At 49.2% G+C, this 19,432-nt stretch overlaps 2 protein-coding genes across 5 annotated transcripts in view; one reads left to right on the top strand and one right to left on the bottom strand.

Moving 5' to 3' along the window:
• PKNOX2 (PBX/knotted 1 homeobox 2) overlaps window positions 1–2,570 on the bottom strand; it is an 89,903-nt gene extending 87,333 nt beyond the window's left edge. For 2 of the 3 annotated variants that reach the window (XM_033081534.2, XM_033081535.1), the window contains exon 1: window positions 2,494–2,570. The gene's annotated coding sequence lies outside the window, so the exon portion shown is untranslated. The remainder of the gene's footprint in view (window positions 1–2,493) is intronic. The other variant, XM_033081533.2, reaches the window with a different exon arrangement.
• A 12,279-nt stretch (window positions 2,571–14,849) lies between these two features.
• Window positions 14,850–17,175, top strand: TMEM218 (transmembrane protein 218). Of its 2 annotated transcripts, XM_033081709.2 has the most exons (3): window positions 14,850–14,953; window positions 15,074–15,176; window positions 16,664–17,175. In XM_033081709.2, the coding sequence occupies exons 1-3, from the start codon at window positions 14,850–14,852 to the stop codon at window positions 16,796–16,798; spliced, it is 342 nt and encodes a 113-aa protein (XP_032937600.1). In that variant the 3' UTR covers window positions 16,799–17,175. The 2 variants fall into 2 exon arrangements, 1 of the variants encoding a protein (XP_032937600.1); XR_004420266.1 differs by lacking the exons at window positions 14,850–14,953; window positions 16,664–17,175 and adding an exon at window positions 15,702–15,788 and having other exon boundaries at window positions 15,095–15,176.
• The last annotated feature ends 2,257 nt before the right edge of the window (window positions 17,176–19,432 follow it).

Genomic DNA, 19,432 nt, shown 5'->3' with positions numbered 1-19,432 from the left:
AAAAAAAAAGTGACTTCCTTTAAAAAAAAGTACTTCCTAAAAAAAAAGTTTCACTTAAAAAAGGAGTAACTTTTCCATAAAAGGCAATTTCCTTAAAGAAAGGGAGATTTCCATAAAAACTAGATTCCCTTTATTTCCCCCTCCCAAAAACACAGAGAAAAAATGGAATATGTTCCTGCAGGCTCAGTGGGGAAGCTCAGCATCACTTTTTTCCCTGTTTTTTCCCTTGCCCCATGATATCAGGGAGTGTTTAATGTTATTTATAAATAAATATCTAATATTATAAAGAACTCAGGTTAAAATTGAGGGGCTCATGGGCTGGCTTTGGGGGACAAGGGCTGCAAAGTGCCTTAAAAATCTCAAATTTGGGATGCTGATGTACACAGCATCTCCTTCTCTTCCTGACACCACCAGCTCCACTATTAACCTCTCCTGTAATTAGCCTCAAGCAATTAACTTTTGCTCCTAACGAAGGAATCTCAGTGCAGGGAGTTAAATAAAATAGGAGGGAGGAGGAGGAAAAAAAATAAGGGGGAATCCTGATCCCATCATCCATACAGCTTAGACCCAAAACAAGGAGCTGTTTTTTCACTTAAATCTCCCAAAATCCAATTAATTCACCCAAACCCCTCTCCCCATCCACATAAGGCTGGAAAGAGCCCCTGAAGCATCAGATCCCAAAGATTCTGGGTTGTTTTTTTTTTCCAGGGAGCAGCCACTTTTCCACCAGGGGATGATGCCAGCCACACCGAGTCAGCACTTTTGGAGGCATGATGTCCAAAAGTTTCATCCAAACCAGGTCCACTGAGCCACACGCTGCTTTCCCCCACTCCAACCCCAAAACCTTTCCGGATTTAAAGGCAAAATAAGTTGAAAAAAGCCAAATTAAGCCATTTCCTCTCCTATTTTCTGCTTCTCCCCGGCAGACAGCTGTCCCGCATCCCAGCCAAAAATAATCCATCCCCCCCCTTTCCTCAATCTAATCTCCCCGGCTGGGAGTTTGAAAATATCCTGCCGGGTTTAGGGTTTCCCGTTACCCGGTGGGCGGCGAGATAGTGGGAAAAAAGATCCTTGGGAGCGAAAAAAACCGGGAAGAGCCCAAACAAAGAGCCGGAGCCCAAGTTGAGCTTGGACACCTGGCGAGGACTGGGATGAAGAGGAGGGAAGGGACACCCCAAACCCTCGGCAAAACTTCCCGAGCTGCACAATGCCAGCGGCGCGGACGGAAATGCAACAAAAAAAAATCAGGGATAAATTTCAAATAATTATAATTATTATAAGTATTATTATTATTAAGAAGAAGCCCGAGCTGCATTGCTGCAGAGCCACTAAAAGGGATTTCTGGAGTATCCATCCAACCCTGCGGGATATGGGGGAGCTGCCGGGGGGTCCCGTGGAGCGTTCCGGGGGAGGGGGGGCAATGGGGAGGGGGTGGCACACGGGGACCCCGGGGTGCACGGAGGGTTTGTCCCGGGAGACAAACGGGATGCGGCACTGCTGCCAGGGCCAGCCCGCAGGAGGCCCTGCCAGGTGGCACCGCTGTGACACCCCCGGCTCCCGGCAGGGTCCTGGGGGTATCCAGGGCACCCCGACATCGACATCTGCAGATGGAGAGCCCCCAGCCCATCCCCTGCAGCCCCCCAGCCCAGCCCGCACGGGGGGCACTGCCCGGCACCAAACCCAGGGCTGGGGGGCACAGCCCGTCCCGGGGGTCGGGACCAGCGTGGGGGGCTGCGAGCCCTCCCCGGGGAGCTGCGGGCACTGAGCGGGGCTGGCACCGCTGGGAGGGGGCTGCGAGCAGCCGGGGGGTGGGGAGGGGTCCGGGGGGTGCAGCCCCCAGGGAGGGCAGGGGAGCGGAGGGAGCGCTCGGGGCTCCGCAGCGAGCACGGGGGGTGCGACCCCCGGGGGCACCGGGAGGGGGGTCCGGAACGGCCGGGGGTCGCGACCCCCGGAAAGCACAGCGAGAGGGGCTGCACCCCGCGGGGGGAGGCTGCGGCCAGCCCTGGGTGAGACCCCCCCGAAAAGCCCCGCGACCCCCCGGGGGCTCCGCAACTTGCTGGGGGGGGCCGCAACCTTTGGGGGGTCTGGGAGCGGTCTGGGGGTGCGCAGCCCGCAATGGCCGGACACCCCTCCCCGGGATCGCCGGGGGATGGGGAGGAGGGGCTGCCCCCCGCCCCGGCCGCTGCATCCCCCCAAAATCCTGGCGGCCGGCCGAGGGGGCACGGCGGAGAGCCGCAGTGGCACAGCCGGCCGGAGGTCAGCCCGCAGGGGGAACCGGACACCGGGGACGGACACCCGCGCCGCCCCGGCCCCGCACGGCCGGGCAGACGGCGGGAACGGCAAGTTACTTCCCGCACCGGAGGGGATGGGGGGTGGGGGGGTGTCCCCGCCGCCGCCGCCGCACGTGCCCCGCCGCCCGCGCCGCTTTGTCCGCCGGGCTCCGCGGCTCCGCCCGCCCCCGCGCGGCGGCCCCGCCGTGAGTGACAGCCCTACCTGCCCGCCAATCTTCATCACACCGACACCGGCCTGACAGCGCGGCCGCCGCTCGCCGCCCGCCCGCCTGCCCGGCCCCGCCGCGCCGCCGCCGACAGGCCCCGCCCCCCGCCCGCGGGGCCCCGCCCCCGCGCCCAGACACGCCCCCATTGGCCCGCCCCGCCGCGCGGCCACGCCCCGGCCACGCCCCCTCTGCGCTCCCTCAGCGCCCCCTGCTGGCCGGCGCGGCTCCCCCGCCCCAAACGGAGCCGCCCCCCCCCGCCCCTCCGGACCCACCCCGATCCCCAGGACAGCACTGGGACCCTCCCCCGGCCACCTCTGTCCCCTCCCCGGACACCTGTGTCACTCCCCGGACACCTCTGTCCCTCCCCAGACACCTCTGTCCCCTCCCCGGACACCTGTGTCACTCCCCGGACACCTCTGTCCCTCCCCAGACACCTCTGTCCCTTCCCTGGGCACCTGTGCCCCTCCCCGGACACCTCTGTCCCCTCCCCTGGACACCTCTGTCCCCTCCCCGGACACCTCTGTCCCCTCCCCTGGACACCTCTGTCCCCTCCCCGGACACCTCTGTCCCCTCCCCTGGACACCTCTGTCCCCTCCCCGGACACCTCTGTCCCCTCCCTGGACACCTCTGTCCCTCCCTGAACACCTCTTTCCTCCCCCGGACACCTCTGTCCCTCCCCGGACACCTCTGTCCCCTCCCCAGCATCATCCGTCCCCCTCTTTATTTCCCAAATTCCCGCACCCCCGTTATTCCCAGCACACACTGCCCCTCCAGCAGCATCTGCTCCCCCTGGATTTCCACACATCCCTCCCCTCCCGAACGCTTTTACCATCCCAGACAGATCCAGAGCCAGCCTCGGTGGCCTTGGGCTCTGCTGGCTCCAAGCCCTGAGTCCCCCTTCCATCAATCCCCCCAAATCCATCCATCCCCCAGCACAACCTTGACATTCACCCACTGAAACCCCACCCCAAACCCCTCCTGTGCTATCACCCCCCGGCAAAACACTCTTATTTTGGAAATATCTATTAAATATTCTGAATTTGGAAGGGGGGCTTCTGACCAAGCTCCCAAATTTTGGTCCATATGAGACATCACCTGCCTTTCTCTCTCCCAAAGACCTGAAAATGAGATTTTTCTAGAATCACACTCACCAAGTCCTACAGACAAATTTTCCCACATTTTATTGCAAAAGCCACAGGGACAGATTTTTCTGGATCAGTCTGGCCACATTTTTTTTCCTCCCAATTTTCCATCCCTTTCCCTAATGAAGAATCAAGAATAGATTTAATGAGAAGTGCTGAGTTTCTGCACATTTCCTAAAGATATTGGGTGGGGCAAGGAGTCAAAATTCCTTTAGAACAGGTTAAGGTTAATAGGTTAAGGAATAGGTTAAAACCAGCTCCAAAGAGTTACAGAGGGATGTAGGAGCCAGGGACACTAAATGTTGTGTAAGGGATGGCCATGGGGTCAGGGTTGCAATGGGAAAGATGGACAAAAAAATTAATTTAAGGCCATAAGTCCAAAATACTCTATTTTTTCCTCTCCAGTTTTCCACAGCAAATGTCCTCTTGAAAAATCAGCATTCCTAAATCCCTTCTTCTACTTTATCCCAAAAATAAGTCCATCCAGAAAATATTTTCTCCACTGTTTGTACTTCCTACTCAGGAGCAAGCTCTAACACACACTGATGTCCTTTGGGTTGGCCAGTGAAGAGCAAGGGAAAATAGATGGCTCCCACTTGGAACCCATCAATAAAATAACAGAGAGATGCAGTGGGTGGTTGGGATGAATCCCACCCAACCCCCCCACCAAAAAAAAAAAAAAAAATCACTGCATTGCATCACTGAGAAAACCAGCAGGAACTCAGAGCATCCCCCCAGTCCTTCGGAGATGTTGGAATGATTTATAGGAATTTCTTGCCTTGTAAATCAGCCAGCAGGACGTTTTTCCCCTCCCTTATTACTATTCCACAGAAGCGAGCAAAGATGAGGAGCCATAAAGCTGTCGCCGGTTGTTTCAACCAGCTGGGGATGCCAGACAGAAAATATTTCGAGTTTTGCAGAAGCTGGAGAATTGGGAAGGGAGAAAGAAGGGGAGGCAGATGGAAAAGCCATCACTGTGATATCAAAGGACCACTGGATCATCCACACTTGGCATCTCATCCCTCTCACATCTCATCTTGGAAAACAGGGATGTAAAAGAGCAGGCACATGTGGGACATGTTTTAAGCTACAGCATTGCCAAAAATATCCAAGAGCTCAAAATTTTAGGGTTCTTGTGGTGCAGGGATATTTCTTCTGGAGCCAGCAGCAACAAAGCTCCTCACATTCATTCCTCAAACATCCCAAGTTCGTTCCTCAAGCATCCCACATCTGATCCTTGAGTATCCCACATCCACTCCTTGGGCATCCCTTATTTATCTTCCCCAATTTGTTACCAATCACCAAAGCAATTCCTCCACTGGTTTTGGAATCTCACTTTTAAACTCCAGGGAAAGTATCCAGGCCCAGATTTTTCCTTCACAAAGGCAAAAGCTGCTTCTTCCCTGGAGAGTTTTTTCCAGAGGTTAATTATCATCAATTATCATGCCTGGTTAAAAAAATACATTTCCCAGTTGGATTGGCCACTTCATCATCCAGCCGTGGGAGCTTGTTGGAATTTTTTTTGGTGATAAATTAAAATTCTCTCACACTCAATCTCATAGTTCTTTTTTCCAGGAAAAAAAAAAAAAAAAAGCATCTTTCTGCTGCAACACTGCAACAGGTCATTACTGAGTGATTTTTTTTAATCAGGTCTCATCCCACAAACCCTGAGCCTCCAGATCTCCAGGACTGGATATCAGCTCACTTCTTCCCACCCTGGTCTGCACTGCAAGGGATGTCCAAACCCCAAAACCAGGAAATCCTCCTTCAGAGACTTTTTTCCATCCTTATCCCAATCCAAATTGCTGGAAAACCTCTCTGAAATTAAAACCCCTTCGCTTTAAATTCCCCCAAATTCTGGGGGTCGTGCCATTTCCATGCCCCAGACTAGAGCATGGGCACCTCAGGGAGATTTTTTTTGCACGTGTGAATTCAGTGTTGTAAATATATAATTGTCACAAACTCACTGGCACTTATTCCAGAGGACATGGATGGGTCCTTTCCAAAAGAGACGAGTACTCAGAGCAGGTTGGATAAAATATTAAACATTTGGCAAGAGCAGCGACACACATAACCAGCAATATTTACATTTTTACATAACGGGCTTCAGGAGAAAACAAATTACATAAAATATAGAGGTTTAGTCTCCATCATTTCACTGCTCCTCCATAAATAATTCAATTCTCTTTCCAAGATTGTATTATTGCTCGTGTCAGATTTCTCTAAGAAAAACTGTGACGGGATTCTCAGCAAGATGCAGAAGAGCAAAACCCAGTAAATTATTCAATGATGGATGTCCAAAACAAGACAGGGTTTTGGGACATTTCTTTGAGGCTGAGCCTGGCTTAAGCACTGCAGCAGGTTGGAGGGGTACAATGTCGCTTCCAAATTACAGGGAGGGTGTCCAACCCCCCAGGAGTTGCAAGGAATCCCTAAAGATAATTTAGGATTTGTTTCAGGCAGGGAGTTTCTCCAAAATGTCCCACCAGCCCTTCATCCCTCTGGCTTGGGCACTACAGTTGGACTAAAATTAAAATAATTAAAATTTGTCCTGGATTTTTAGGTGATATTTAAGTACATGAATATTTTCTTACACCTTTCCAAACCCTCTCCAGTAATGAGTTTCAAGGAGTGAGAAGAAAATTCAGCATTAACACTTGGATTAAAATTAAAATCATTAAAATTTTAAAATTTTTAGGAGGTATTTAAGGACATTAATATTTCTTACACCTTTCCAAACCCTCTCCAGTTTCAAGGAGTGAGAAGAAAATTCAGCATCTACCAATGCAGCCTTGAAAGCAATGTGGGGACCATCCACACAGACAATTGTCTATCCAAACCAAACAATTCATCCCAAATGTGGGATGAAATTAAAGGATCCCCCAAATTTTAACTGTTTAGCTCATGAAAGATTTCTGTATAATTTGATTTTCCCTTCATTTTTGGTACTTCACTTATTCACAGGACAACTCATGGTTTTGCCTGTACACATGATTTTCCTGGGAATAACAAGAGAATCAACCCCAAAAGATTTAAGACACCAAAAAAATAATGTTACTTTTGAGGCCACTGTGCATTTTAAACAAACTCAGACACACAAGTGAGCATGTAACCTCATGAGAACTAATAGATAAATACATGGAAAAATATAATTAAGGGGTTTATCAATAATCCATAGGGACAAGGAGGATATATTAACAATAAGGGATCAATGCCAGGATGGCTCTGTATTCCCAGAGGTTTTCCTATGCAAGATTAAATAAGATTAGGTTTATTTCTTGTGAGAGATTGATGGAATAAAGAAAGCTAAAGCCAAAACAAAGGATTTTTCCCCATCAAGCAACTGGGATTGAGTGGGAAAACATCTAAAAAAAATGGGATTTCTCCCCTCCCCACTCTGGCTGAGTGGGGGTTGATGGCTTGTTGAGCCAGGAAAGCATTTTGGGGCCCTTCCAGAGGGCAAGCGATGGATAAATGGCAGGTTATATATATTTTGATTAGAAAATCCCTGCTGCCAACTTACTCCTCTTAAATGTTTAATTTCAAGGCATAATAAGTCCTCAGCTGGTTTTTGCTGCTCCTTCGGGCTCTCCTGTGCAAAGTTACTTAAAGCATCTGACTGACTGATCCTTTCCCAAGCATTTCCAGGGATGAATTAAGGAAAAATATAAGAAAGCTCTGGATGTTTAAAGTGACTTACCTCCAGCACTTGGACAAGCTTTGGAGTCTATTTTGCAGAGGCATTATCAGCTGATGGAGCTAGAGATGGGCTGGAGGGATACCCATATGGAAAATAAAAATTGTAAATAACTGTAAAACTACACCCTGTGCAAACACTGCAAAAACAAACCCAGGGCTGGTCAGACTGAGCCCCCTCTGATTTATGTTTCCTTTGGATATCTGCAGTACCTGACAGTCAGCAAACACAACCTGGAGATGCTGATCCTGCCCTTTTAAGATTTTGACTCCACCTGAGATGTTTCTTCACCTTGGCTGGGCTTTGGCGCTCGCTCCCCGTCCTCTTTGGGGCTCAGCCCACGCTGGGAGCTCAGCCTTCACCTGCAGCATCTCCTCACTGAGCTATGCCAGCCCCAGCCTGGCTTCCCAGGAGCTGCTGAAGGGAGAAGCAGAGAGATGGTCACAACTCTTTAAAGATGCAAATTGAGAAGCAGCCATCATAACAAGAGAGCTCTGCTAATTCTCTTACGCATATGCAGATTTCGATGCTGACTTTTCCTAGGCTTATTTGTTTTATTTAGCAATAAATTTAATACCAGCTCCCTGAAGCAAAGAGACAGATGGACTATAAACTTTGAATTTTGAGTAGTTTTACTTTCTTAGGTTCATGTCATCTTTGATGTCTTCTGAAATTACATCTTGGAAAGTTCGCAGGGATTGAATTCTGCTTTTTTACAGCCCTCAAAGCCACTTGATTAGCCACCTTTTAATTTTTTTTATTGTACAGGTTACCTGAAGGATCTTAAATACCATCTCAGTGATTCACATCCTTGGCTGCCAGAGTTGTCTCAGGGAGTTGCCAGTGGACCTGAGAAAACCAAAGCACTGCATTACATCTTCTCCGCAGGCAAAGGAAAGCAAAATGAATTTTATGCATCCGTTGGGATGGAAAACTTCTGAGATCTGAGACCTAAAGCCCTGGGCTGAAATAAAATGGTGCCCTTGCAGAACACAGGGCAACTGGGGTGGGGTTTTGGAAGGACCACAAAGTCATAAAGCAGCAGGAAGGATTCATCTCCTCCTTTCTTGTTTTTTTTTCTTTTTTGCCATCCACCAGCAATTAAAAAATTAGGTTGGAAATGAGGAGAAACAACTGAGAGGTTGGTGCAGCCCAGGGAAGCCCCTGAGAGGAGGGTGGTTTTCATCTTTCAGTTGTCCACAGGTGGTCAGATGAATGGATTGAACACCATGATGGTCAGATACACAGGAACCCCCTTTTGACCAACAACCCTGAGGTGTGTGGCAATTTAAAATTTAATCTGGAGGTATGAAAATCATAAATGTGCTCAAGAGTCAGGGAGAGGTGAACTTCAGAGTGACACTGTGACTTTTGAAGTTAAATGCTTCCACCTAGCAGATCAAGACCCAGCCAGGTCCCATCATGACTAATTTCCCTACTGCCACACACAAATAGGGAAGGAAATTAAATTTAAAAAAACCCAAAAACAACAACAAAACCCCTGCATCATTTCCCAGCTGCAGCCCAGAAAACAGCAGGAGAAAAAAAATCGATATGTGTCAAATGAAAAAGGGTGAGAACAAAGGTGTTGCAAAGAGCTGAGAATAAAACCAGAATGAAAGCTGCAAACAGGCTTGACTGCCAAAAAATCCACCTGCCTGGAAGTCCTGTGGGTCTCAGCAATAAATTTGGGCCATTTCAGCAGGTTTGGGTGGCTTCCAGTCACCCAACATCCCACCGTGGGCAGAAGTTTCCATCACTCAACACTTCCCAGTTTTGAGCTGTTATTGACTGCTCAATTGCAATGGAATTACGATGGATGATTATTATGGGCACATTAAAGTCTAATGAGTGGCCAGTGATTAATGCCGTTGTGAAGAATACCAAAAGAACTAATGATGATGAGCCACTTAAAATGACGTGGTGTGGGTTTCATTTATCAATGGCTCCTTGGTTTCTCACCTGAAACTCTTGGGTGGGAAGGAAGAGGAGGTTGATAAAGGTAAAGGCACAAGAATTCCAAAGTGATGATGCAAGGAGGACCCATATAATTACTCTTTCAGGCATTTCTTGGGGAAAAGTGTGGAAAATAGAAGTTTCTTAGATAAACATTTGACTGTGGGCTTTAGAGCCTTTGGGAATGCCATTAGAAAAGGAAATTTTAATTTTTATCACCTCCCCACACCCTGTTCTTGCCTTTCTTTTCCCCCTCAATCTTCTTATACTCATTTTCCATGGATTTTTTACCTCCTTCCTTTAGCTTTGCCTCTTCTCCATCCCTTGCAGCACTCACAGAGGTCTCTACAGCCAAATTTCAGTCTCTTGGGTAGTTTCTCTCCTCCTTCCTCTCCTTGGTTGGAACAGATTTTGCCACAATATCAACCCATGTTGAGTCCTTGGGGACACATCATCTCATGTGGGCATGATGATATTAAAACATCCCCAGAAGACAACTACAGGGACTTTCTTTTTGAGGGGTTTTTAGGGAAATTGCAGCAGTTGATTGAACCTCAGAGAACCAAGCACCAAAAAACCTTATTTGCACCAATCTGTCAATTTACTGGACTGAATTAAAGTTGCATTTCCTATAACAAGTCACCAAACCCAAATATTTTCCAGCTTCCTCTCACTTGCAATTGATGTGAGCCACAAGAGGAATCATAAAGTTTGATGACAGGGACACCCTCTCCTCATCCACCTTCTCCAAGTGCTCCTGGGTTCAGGTCACTCTTGTCCCACCAACCAGGGCATTTTAGAGGCATTTCCACTCCCTGGGATGAGATTTTTTTTTTTCCCCATTTGAAGAGTGACTTCATATTCCATTTTATTATTTTTTTAATGTTGCAGGATTTATTCTGTTTGAAGTCTTACATCCTCATTTCCTGTCAGGATGATTAAAATTGATTTCCGCCATCAGCTAGAAAAAGATAATCTGAAGTGGGTTCCTGTGAGAGAGAGTTCTATCCCCACTGGAGACATTTCCAACCCTCTCCTATTATTTTAACTTTCTTTTTTGGGGGAATGTCTCTTGGAAAAGGACAGCTCAGTGCTTCTCAGCCATAAGTGTCCTCCAGGTAACTCGGGAAGAACAATTTAACCTCATTTTTCCCATCACAGAAAGTGGACTGGGGGATTTAAATAGCTCTTGTTTACCACTGCCACCCTCCTGGCAGTATTTTTAGAGGAGTAATTGGAGCCTCCTGACGCCTTCACTTTGCTTTCTCGAGCTCCTCATCCTCTGACCCCACACCTGCACCTGTCCCAGTTTGTATCTGGGCAGGCTGGAACAGGATGGGTTTTTCCCCAGTATTGAGCTGGGTGGTTCCTGGTGCACTCAGACTTTGCAGGAGGAGGAGGGAGGGATTTGGGTTGGAAAACCATTGGCAAGCTGTAAAACATCTGGCTGACCAAGAAAACATGGAAAAATGAGTCCAGGGGGCAAGGGATACAGGGGTACAGCTGTTCCAACCTTTACCCATCTCTTAAATCAACGAAACCTGGAATATTCTAAATAAAAAATCAACTGAAACAAATTAATTTTTTTTTTTAAATCAGTTCAGTACATTTTTATAATTGATTAAATGAATTTTAAAATTAACAAATTCTGGTGATCCTGAATAATCTCCAAAATTTCCCTAAAACATAAATAACATCTTTCCAGGCTGAAGGATCTTGGGGCCTCATGACCACGCTGGTTTGCAGCAAAACCCCATAAGCAAATTTATGCAAATGAGGGGGACTGGTGGCTGCTATTGCACCAAAGATGAAAATGATGTTTGTAGCGATGCTCTTTTCCCCAACCACCATCTCCAGACTCCCAACCCACCAGGAATCCTCCCAAAAAAGGGGTCCCCAGACAGGTCCCCACCATCCAACAGATCCCCATCACAAGGCTTAAACACCCTTACACGAGAGTAATTTAACGCCATTCCCAGCTTAAGCTCCATATCTACGGGGCGTGAAATTAGTTCCAGCAAGCTGCAAATTTGCCACTAATAAAAATATTTAGCAATTCGCTAGTCTTTAAATCAGGAGCAGAATATTTTCTTTCTTGCATCAACGCCTGTTTCTTTTTAATTCTAATATTGGAGCTCCAGCCGTAAAACTGGAAGTCTCGCGACGGCGCGAGCAGTTTTAAATCAGTTCCCTCGGCGCTTCCAACTCCACCACCAGGAGTTTGATCATTTATTAGTGTTTGATTCTAGGCCATGTTGGTTATTTTGGCCACCAGGATGAGCTGGGCACGGTGGATTTGAAGGTTTTCAGCCAAAAGAGGCTGTGCTGACCCAAACCCACCCTGGTTCCAGGGGCTGCTCCTCCCACAGGAGTTTTGGTCCATGTGATCCTGTCCTGCAGGCACTGAAGGAAGGTGACCTCTCCATCCTCCTGTGCCAAGCATTTAATTAGCCTCAGCACTAATTGCATCTCTCTGCCAAGCCCATTTCATCCAATGCCAGCCTCGGGATCTTTGTCACGCCTTTGCCAAGAAATGCCACAGTTCTCTGATCTCTTCCTTGGGAAAAACTATCTGCAATGATGACACATCCTCCAAATCACTCCTTTTCCTTGGCAGGACAGCAGCACCCATCCACTGGAGAACATTGAATTATTTGTGTCCAAATAAATCCTTTGAATTGGGTTTTTTGGGCCACAAGAATCCAACAGCATCTGTATGACTCTGCTTCTCCTTACTTAAAGCAGATTATTGCTTGAGATCCTTGCCAGGAAAGGCTTTATGATACCTATGTTATGGATATCAAACACATTGGAGCTGGAATTAATCATCACCACATCATCTCTCATCACTTTGATGTGTCCTGTCCCCAGCACAAGGGTTGGGGTGCAAATGCCACATGGTGCATATCAAAAGTCTTGGAGAAACCTGAATGTGTGGCACCAGCAAACATCCCTACATCAACAGTTACCCTGAAAAAATCCCACCACAAATATGAACCTTCTCCCAGGGTCATGCAAACAACACAAAAGTCTTCAATATTTGCAGCTCTCCCACGTTATTTAATTTCCCTTTTATACCCAGCATTGCCTTTCTCCCACTTTGTGTTACTTCTTTTTTTCCAAGTGCAATGCAACTCTGACACAAGCAATAAATAAATTTAAAAAAAATGCTGGAAGGAAAAGTTATTTTAGGCCAGCAAGAAATGATTCTTTGGCAATAAAATCATATTCTTACATTTAGCTGATGGGCTGATGGAGCTTTCTGCAAGGCAAATCCCAGCAAGGCATTTCTGATGCTGGGAGGAGGGATGTGTTTAGGATGATGAGCTTTGTTGCAGATGGGTTGAAGAAACCTCTAGTGAAGGTCATGCTTGGAAATATCTAAATGGGATTGGTTTTCCCAGGTGTCTTCTGCCAGCTCCTTAACTGTGGATTTACCATTTGCCTTTACTGGGCTCAAAGAAACCTGACCCTTGTTGGGATAACATGTGGGCTGGCTGAATAAATATTATTAACTATCACAAATATATAAATATAATTAAATATTAAATGCATTAAATGATAAATCAATAAATATATAAGTATTTTGGAGGATGTTGGGCTGCTGGGCATCAAGCAGCATGGCTCAGAGCTGGCCATTGGATGTGCTTGTTGGGCTGTATATTGCATTTATTCTTCAACTTCTGGCCAAATATCTGGGCTGTGCTGTGGTTCACCAGCAGGATCAATAGCTGGATGATTCAAGCTCTCTGCTTCAATCTCTTGAACTGGCTTAACATTGCTGTTGCTGGTATCAAGAAACTACCAGGCAGCACCAAGACATGGAAAGCAGAAATAAAAACCCAATCAATATGGGAAAAGGTTAATGAGGCCGTTGGAAAAGCTGTGGGTAAGAGGTACAAGAGAAAAATAAGCCAAGGAAAACCTTATTGGTTGATGAATAAAACTTATCACTTCTGGATGAAAAGCCAAAGGATGCAAAAGAAATGGCAGAAGGAGAAGGCTTTCAGAACAGAGTTATGAAGAAGAAATTTAAGGCTTTAGAAACCATCAGGTTCCAAAAAATCCAAAAACAATGGGAAAACAGAGAAAAGCAAAGGGAGATGCCCAAACAATGGGAGCAAATGTTTAATTTCTCGTGGCCAGCAGGAGCAGGAAGCACAGGGGACAGAAGAGAAGGAAGGGAACAACAGAAGAGAAGGAGAGGAAAAAGAAGGGCAGGGATGGACATCAACAAGAGGGGAAAAACTCTGCCTGCTGGGATTAACAACATAGAGCAGAGCAGGAAGGAGTTTGCTCTCAAACATACGTTTTTAATATGTTGGCAGCCAGTCGCCACTCTGTGCCAAGTAAAGGCAGGTGTCGGAGACAGTTTGTGTTCTGCTTGCTGAAGCATTTTGTGTCATGCTGGCGACTCTGATTTCATCACAGGGAAAGGCACACAATAATTAACCGCTGGTTTATTCCTCCCCTTGAAGGAAGCGGCAGAAAACGCCCACTCAGGTGACATTTCATGCAGCCAAAGTATTGCAGACTTCAAGCAGTTCACACTGGAAATATCAGCGTTTAGGGTTTTTTGGGTTAACTGGTAGGTGAGCCTGGAGTGCCTGGGGTTGGAACAGGATCGTCTTTAAAGTCCTTTCCTTTCAAACCATCATGTAATTCTGACATTCTGTGATAAAGTCACTCATCAAACCACACTGGTCTGATGGGCAAGATGTGACGGTGAAGAGACTGATTTATAAACAGGCTGAAATATTTATTTTAAATGGAACTTTCACTTGTCCCGATATCAGAAGATGCTTATAGCATCGACAAACCTCCCTAGTTTGGCTTGGCTGCCACAGCACCCCAGCATGGATGTTCCAAACCCCTGCTGCAGTTCCCGTGTCACTGTATTAGCTAAACCTGCCTGATTTTGGCCCTAAATATAATTGAGGGCGTGGACAGCTCAATTTTTAGGGTTTTGGGGTGAAAGCGTGTTCAGAGCTGCTCCCTGCAGCGGGGTGGGGCAGGAGCTGGGTGCCGCGAGCTAACGAAGCACCGATCCGTGTGCACCGGGAGGGAAATTCCCGTTCCACCGGGAGGAAATTCCCGTTCCACCGGGAGCAGCTGCGAGCTCCGGGACGGTACCCAAGGGCTCGGGATGGGGAGCGGCTGGAGCGGGATCCTGGGGATTCTAGGAGGGCCGGGGTTCAATAGGACCGGGACCGGGATGGGGGCCGGGATCGGGACTGAGATAGAGACCGGGAATCCGGGATGGGGATGGGGATGGGGATCAGGATCAGGATGGGGATAGGGATAAGGATCGGGATGGGAATCGCGCACTCGACCCCCGGGCGCGCCCCCGCCTCCGGCTGCGCGCGTGAAGCCCCGCCCACCCCTCCACCCTCAGCCAATGGGAAGCGCCGAGAGAGCGCCAGGCGGGGCAGGGAAAGCAGCGGCCACGCCCCCGCCCTCCGCCCCTCAGCCAATAGACAGCGCGGAGCGCTGTGCGGGCAGCGCTGATTGGCTGAGCTGACGCGGTTGCTAGGCAGAAGCGGCGGCGCGGGGCGGCATGGCGGGCGCGCTGGGCGTGGGGCCGGGGGTGCTGGTTCTGCTGGTGCTCTGGGCCATGGCGCTGCTGCTCGTGCTGGCGCTGGTGCGCGCCGGCCGCGCCCGGTGAGCGCGGGGACGGGGCGGGGGCGGGGGCGAGCCCGGGGAGCGCGGGGGTTCGGGCCCGGCCCGGGGAGCGCGGGGGTTCGGGCCCGGCGGTGCTGAGCTCGCCCCGCTGTCCCGCAGGGTCGCCGCGGTGCCGGTGGTGCTCGGAGCCGCCGCGCTCACGGCCGCGCTGCTGCTGCTGCCCCGGGAGGGCGAGAGTGCGGCCCCAGGCGGCGCTGAGGAGGTGAGCCCGGCCGCGAGCCCGGCCGTGAGGGGAGGGACGGGACGGGCGGTGCCCGGGAGGGGCCTGCAGGGCGGGGATGGCCCCGGGTCCGGCCTGCTCCTTGGGAATGGCCCCGATGGGGCTTTGCGGCCGTCCTGAAGCGCTGGGGATGGTTCTGTACCCCGGAATGCGCTTTTACCTCCGAGGTGGGGAAAGGTCCCTGTTTCAGCTCCGGGAGAGCCCCGGTGCCGTCCCCGGGCATTGCCCTGCGCTGCCTTCTCGCTCTCCTGCGGCTCCTTCTGCAGCATCTCCGGCTGGCACAGGCTGTGCCGCTCCTGGAGCCGGGAACCATTAATTTATCTGACTAAATTGCTGATTTACACGCAGGGACTGCGCTCCTGCCCTGGTCCCTCCCAGCTCCAGCCTCTCTCCCTCTCTGCCATTCCCTTTCCTCACCCTTTTCCTTCCAATTCTGCAGCCTTTCACTTTTCCCTCGGCTCTATTTTCCCATTAAAGCCCAATAACAGCTCTTCAGCTCTCTTGCAGGTTCTTGCCGTGCTTGAGCATGAAGCCACCTGCATTGTCAGCCCCAGGGATCTCCCCCCGTTTTTGGATCAGGCTGTCTGAGCTGCCACCTTGAGCTCTCCCAGAGCTCTTTGGGCTTTGAATACACAAAGTTTTGTGGCCTTTCAGGTGCCGTTTCCTCTGTTCTATTATTAATGCATGTTAATTATTGCTCTTCTGGTTCTTGTTCTGTGTAAATCCCTACTAAAAGATACTTGTAATGTTCTTTTCTTCTCTCTATGTCACATCTGACCTGCTCGTGTGAAGGTTAGGAGGGAGATGAAGGGCAGCCCCGTGCGTGTTTGTTGCCTGGGAGGCAAATGGAATTGGAAATCTGATTTTTTTACGGATCTTCAATTGGACTGGACCTGCCCTGCCTATCAATAATACATGACCTGGGCTTTCTGCTCCAAAACTCTGCTAATTGGCTAATTAAAAAGTGAAACGTGCAGAAGGAGCCGGCGCTTGGCTCACCAGAGACTCTCTGCAGGAGCACCAGGGCTGAGCTAATGCGATGGATAAAGCTGGGCTGGGGCTGAGCAGAGCTCTGGGGGGTGTGGGGAGCAGAGAGGGGATTTCATAAACAGCCTCCTCACCATGGGCTTCTCTTTGTCTTGCTTAGCTACCATAGCTTCTTTTTTTTAATTGTTATTTTTTTTCTTTTCTCCCTTTTGAAAGGGAATCAGTTTGTGACTGGGGAGAGCTGCTTCAGGGCGTGACTGCTGTCTCTTCCCTGTGCTCAGTTCTGTGCTGCTCCACATTAACATTCCCAGTAGCTTTTTGCAGGGATTCTTGTTCTCATTTGTCACATCCCAGATGTGCCATGCCAGGGATGAAAAGCAAGGAGAGAAATCTGGGGGAGCCCCAGAGGTTCTTTTTTCCAGGCTCCTGGAGCAGGCTGGGGCTGTGACGTGCTGGGATCTTTGTGCTTCCCTTCCCTGCAGATTGTGGACACCTTCCTCATCGGCCGCTTCATCCTGCTGGCTGTGATGAGCCTGGTCTTCCTTGGGTGCCTCTTCCTGTTCCTGATTTACCACCTCATGGAGCCTGTGTATGCCAAGCCACTCCACAGGAGCTAGAGACAGCAATCTCTGCAAAGAGATCCTGATTTCATGGGAATAAAGCAGGAAAAGACACCAGGAGGCTGTTCTGGAGGTGACCATGATGTTCCTTCTGAGCTCAGAAAAGCAAGTGAAGTCTTTGCTTCATCTTAAAAAGCAAAGTTTGGTCTGAGCATGAGCCCCTTCCTCCCCAGGGGGTTCAAGCCTCTGCACCTGCAAAGGTGTGTGAAGCTCTGAATCCTGCTCTCATTTACAGGAGAGCTGAGATTCAGGCACTTGGTGCTGCTCCTGATTCAGTGCATTGAACTGAACTGAGATGGTTTTTATTGTTACCCACAAGAGATGGTTTGTTACTCTTCCTTTTTCACTGTGGTTTAATAAAACTCTTTGAGAAATCTCCGACTCAGGCTTTATTTATTCCAGGGATGTCACATTTGGCCACGCTGTGGTGACAGTGCCCATGAGAACTGCCTTTTTCTGGGGCAGATGTGGGGATTTGAGGAAAAACAAACAAACAAACATCAGTGTGTGGCTGTGGATTGCTTGGGATGGTTTCTTGGACTGGAAATCAGGGGCTTTGGAGTGGGGAGTGAAGAACATGCAAGGTGAAGGCAGAACAGCAAATGGAAAGCTGCCCTCCCCAGCAGTGAGGGAAAATCTGTCTGATGTCCCTTGTGCTGAGCACTCCTGCCAGCCACGCTGGTTCCTGAGTGTTCCCTGCCCCTGCAGGCCCTGAGGTGTCACCCTGGCTGCTGCCAAAGCCTCAGAGCTGCTGCTACCCTAAAACTTCAAACCATTGCTCAGTTCTAGCACAGATCCTGCTGAACTCCAACACCTTCCCTGTCCCTCTTTTTCCCTCTTGGGGAAGAAAACTCTCTGTATTGCAGGAGCAGCAATGGGGTTGAATCCCATTTTTATCCCTATTTTTGGGGGGAAGCCAGGGAACAGTCTGGTGAAGCAGAGCCTGTCTGCACAGCCCCTGCTGCTCTGTGCCCTCAGTGGCAGCAGTTTGTTTTCTCACCTGAAATCCCAAAAGGCTTTTAAATTGCAGGAGAAAAGCATTTTGGTGGCCTGGAGCATCCTGTGCCTGTTCTGTAGCAGGGAAGAAGCCCTGACCCTCCCTGCACTGAGGTTCCTGTAGGTGCCTCATGGGGTGAGGGGAGTTCTGTTGTGGCTCATGTTCTCCAGCCCCACAGGGATGGAGCTGCTCAGCCTTCCACAGGTGAACAACAGCAAGGTCAAAGCCTGTGAGACAGCCCTGAACAGTGGTCAGGGTCAATGCAGCCAAAAAGTTGAGGGCAGAAACTCAGATTTTTAATTTTTTCCTGTTTTAGAGATTTTTTTAAATTTTTCATTTTGAACTGAAGACAGTAAATTAAAGAACAAATTGGCTTTTCCCAGCCCTGCCCTGACAGCTGTCAGTCACCAAGCAGGGCTTTCAGGACATGAAAGATTGATAAGGCAGAGCCAGTGGGTGTGGAGCTGATGCTTCCCCAGCAGAAAATGCCCCAGCACCCCAGAGCACGGACTCAGTCAGCTAAAAAATGTAAGCACAGTCCCAAAAAAAGCAGAGAAGAGACATTTCTGCTTTCCAAACTGCAGCCATGCTCAATCCCTTCCTGTCCTGATGCCTGTGTCCAAGGGAGCTGAACAAGTGTTGAGGAATTGCTGAGCATTTATGCAACACAAGTGCACTGGGGTCTCTTGGTGATTTTGATGTTATGCCTGAAACAAAATTCATATTTAATTCATCGTCTTAATAACATTTAGGAACACAGAGTTTGTCTGGCAGCTCCAGCTCTGTGCCTCCTGTGTTGTGGGTGATTTGGGGAGCCTCAGTGAGGCCACAGTGGCTTCAGGGCTTCAGTCCAACAAATGGGAGGGAAACCACAGCAAAAGCAGCTGGGGCACTAAAAACCCAACCCTAAAAGCAGAAATGTGAAACTTCTCCCCGTGTTGCACTGTAATTAAACCCAAATAAGGGCTTTTTCTGTCCCCTTAAACTGTTTGTGACTAACATGAGTCAAAAGGTTGGTAGTGCAGCAAAATATTGGGGAGAGCACAAAGCCATGTTCCAAGAGAGACACAGCTCCTGCTCAAGGAGGACATTTCAGCATTTTCCCAAAACCCATTAACTGGGGAAAGAGCCTCGTGTGCTCTCACCCCCACTGAGGCATTCTGAGCTTCATCCTCATCCTTCAGAACCCTTGGCAGTGGGGAACAGCCAGCTGGATGAACTCACCCTGGGCTCTCTGTGTATTTATTTATTTTGGGGAGTTGTGCTCCTCCCCACACAGGGGCTTTCCAAGCGGTTCCTGTTTATTTTTGGAAAAGGAAAGACCACGTCAAGGAATTGGTATGAGCCAGAGCTGCTTCCCAACCAGCCCCAAATGGTGATTTTTTGCTCCATCCCCATCCCAGAGCTCCAATTCCTGGAGGATAAACTCTTGCTGGCACATCTGCCTCCATCCAGCAGCCCGAGCCTTTATTTTGGAATTAATGTGCCACATGAGGGCAGGTTTGTCTTAAACCCCAACCTCTCAGTTGCTGGTGAGGGTTTTGGGACTTGAGAGGATGTTATAGCCAAGGAGCCCTGCTCCAGCCTAAACTCCAGCCTAAATTCATCCAGTCTTGCTCTTGCAGGATGAGAGA

Source organism: Catharus ustulatus, chromosome 28 (genome assembly GCF_009819885.2).
Source record: "Catharus ustulatus isolate bCatUst1 chromosome 28, bCatUst1.pri.v2, whole genome shotgun sequence".
Lineage (NCBI taxonomy): Eukaryota > Metazoa > Chordata > Aves > Passeriformes > Turdidae > Catharus > Catharus ustulatus.
Note: the sequence above shows the minus strand (reverse complement) of the source record. Positions and strands in the feature narration are given on the sequence as shown.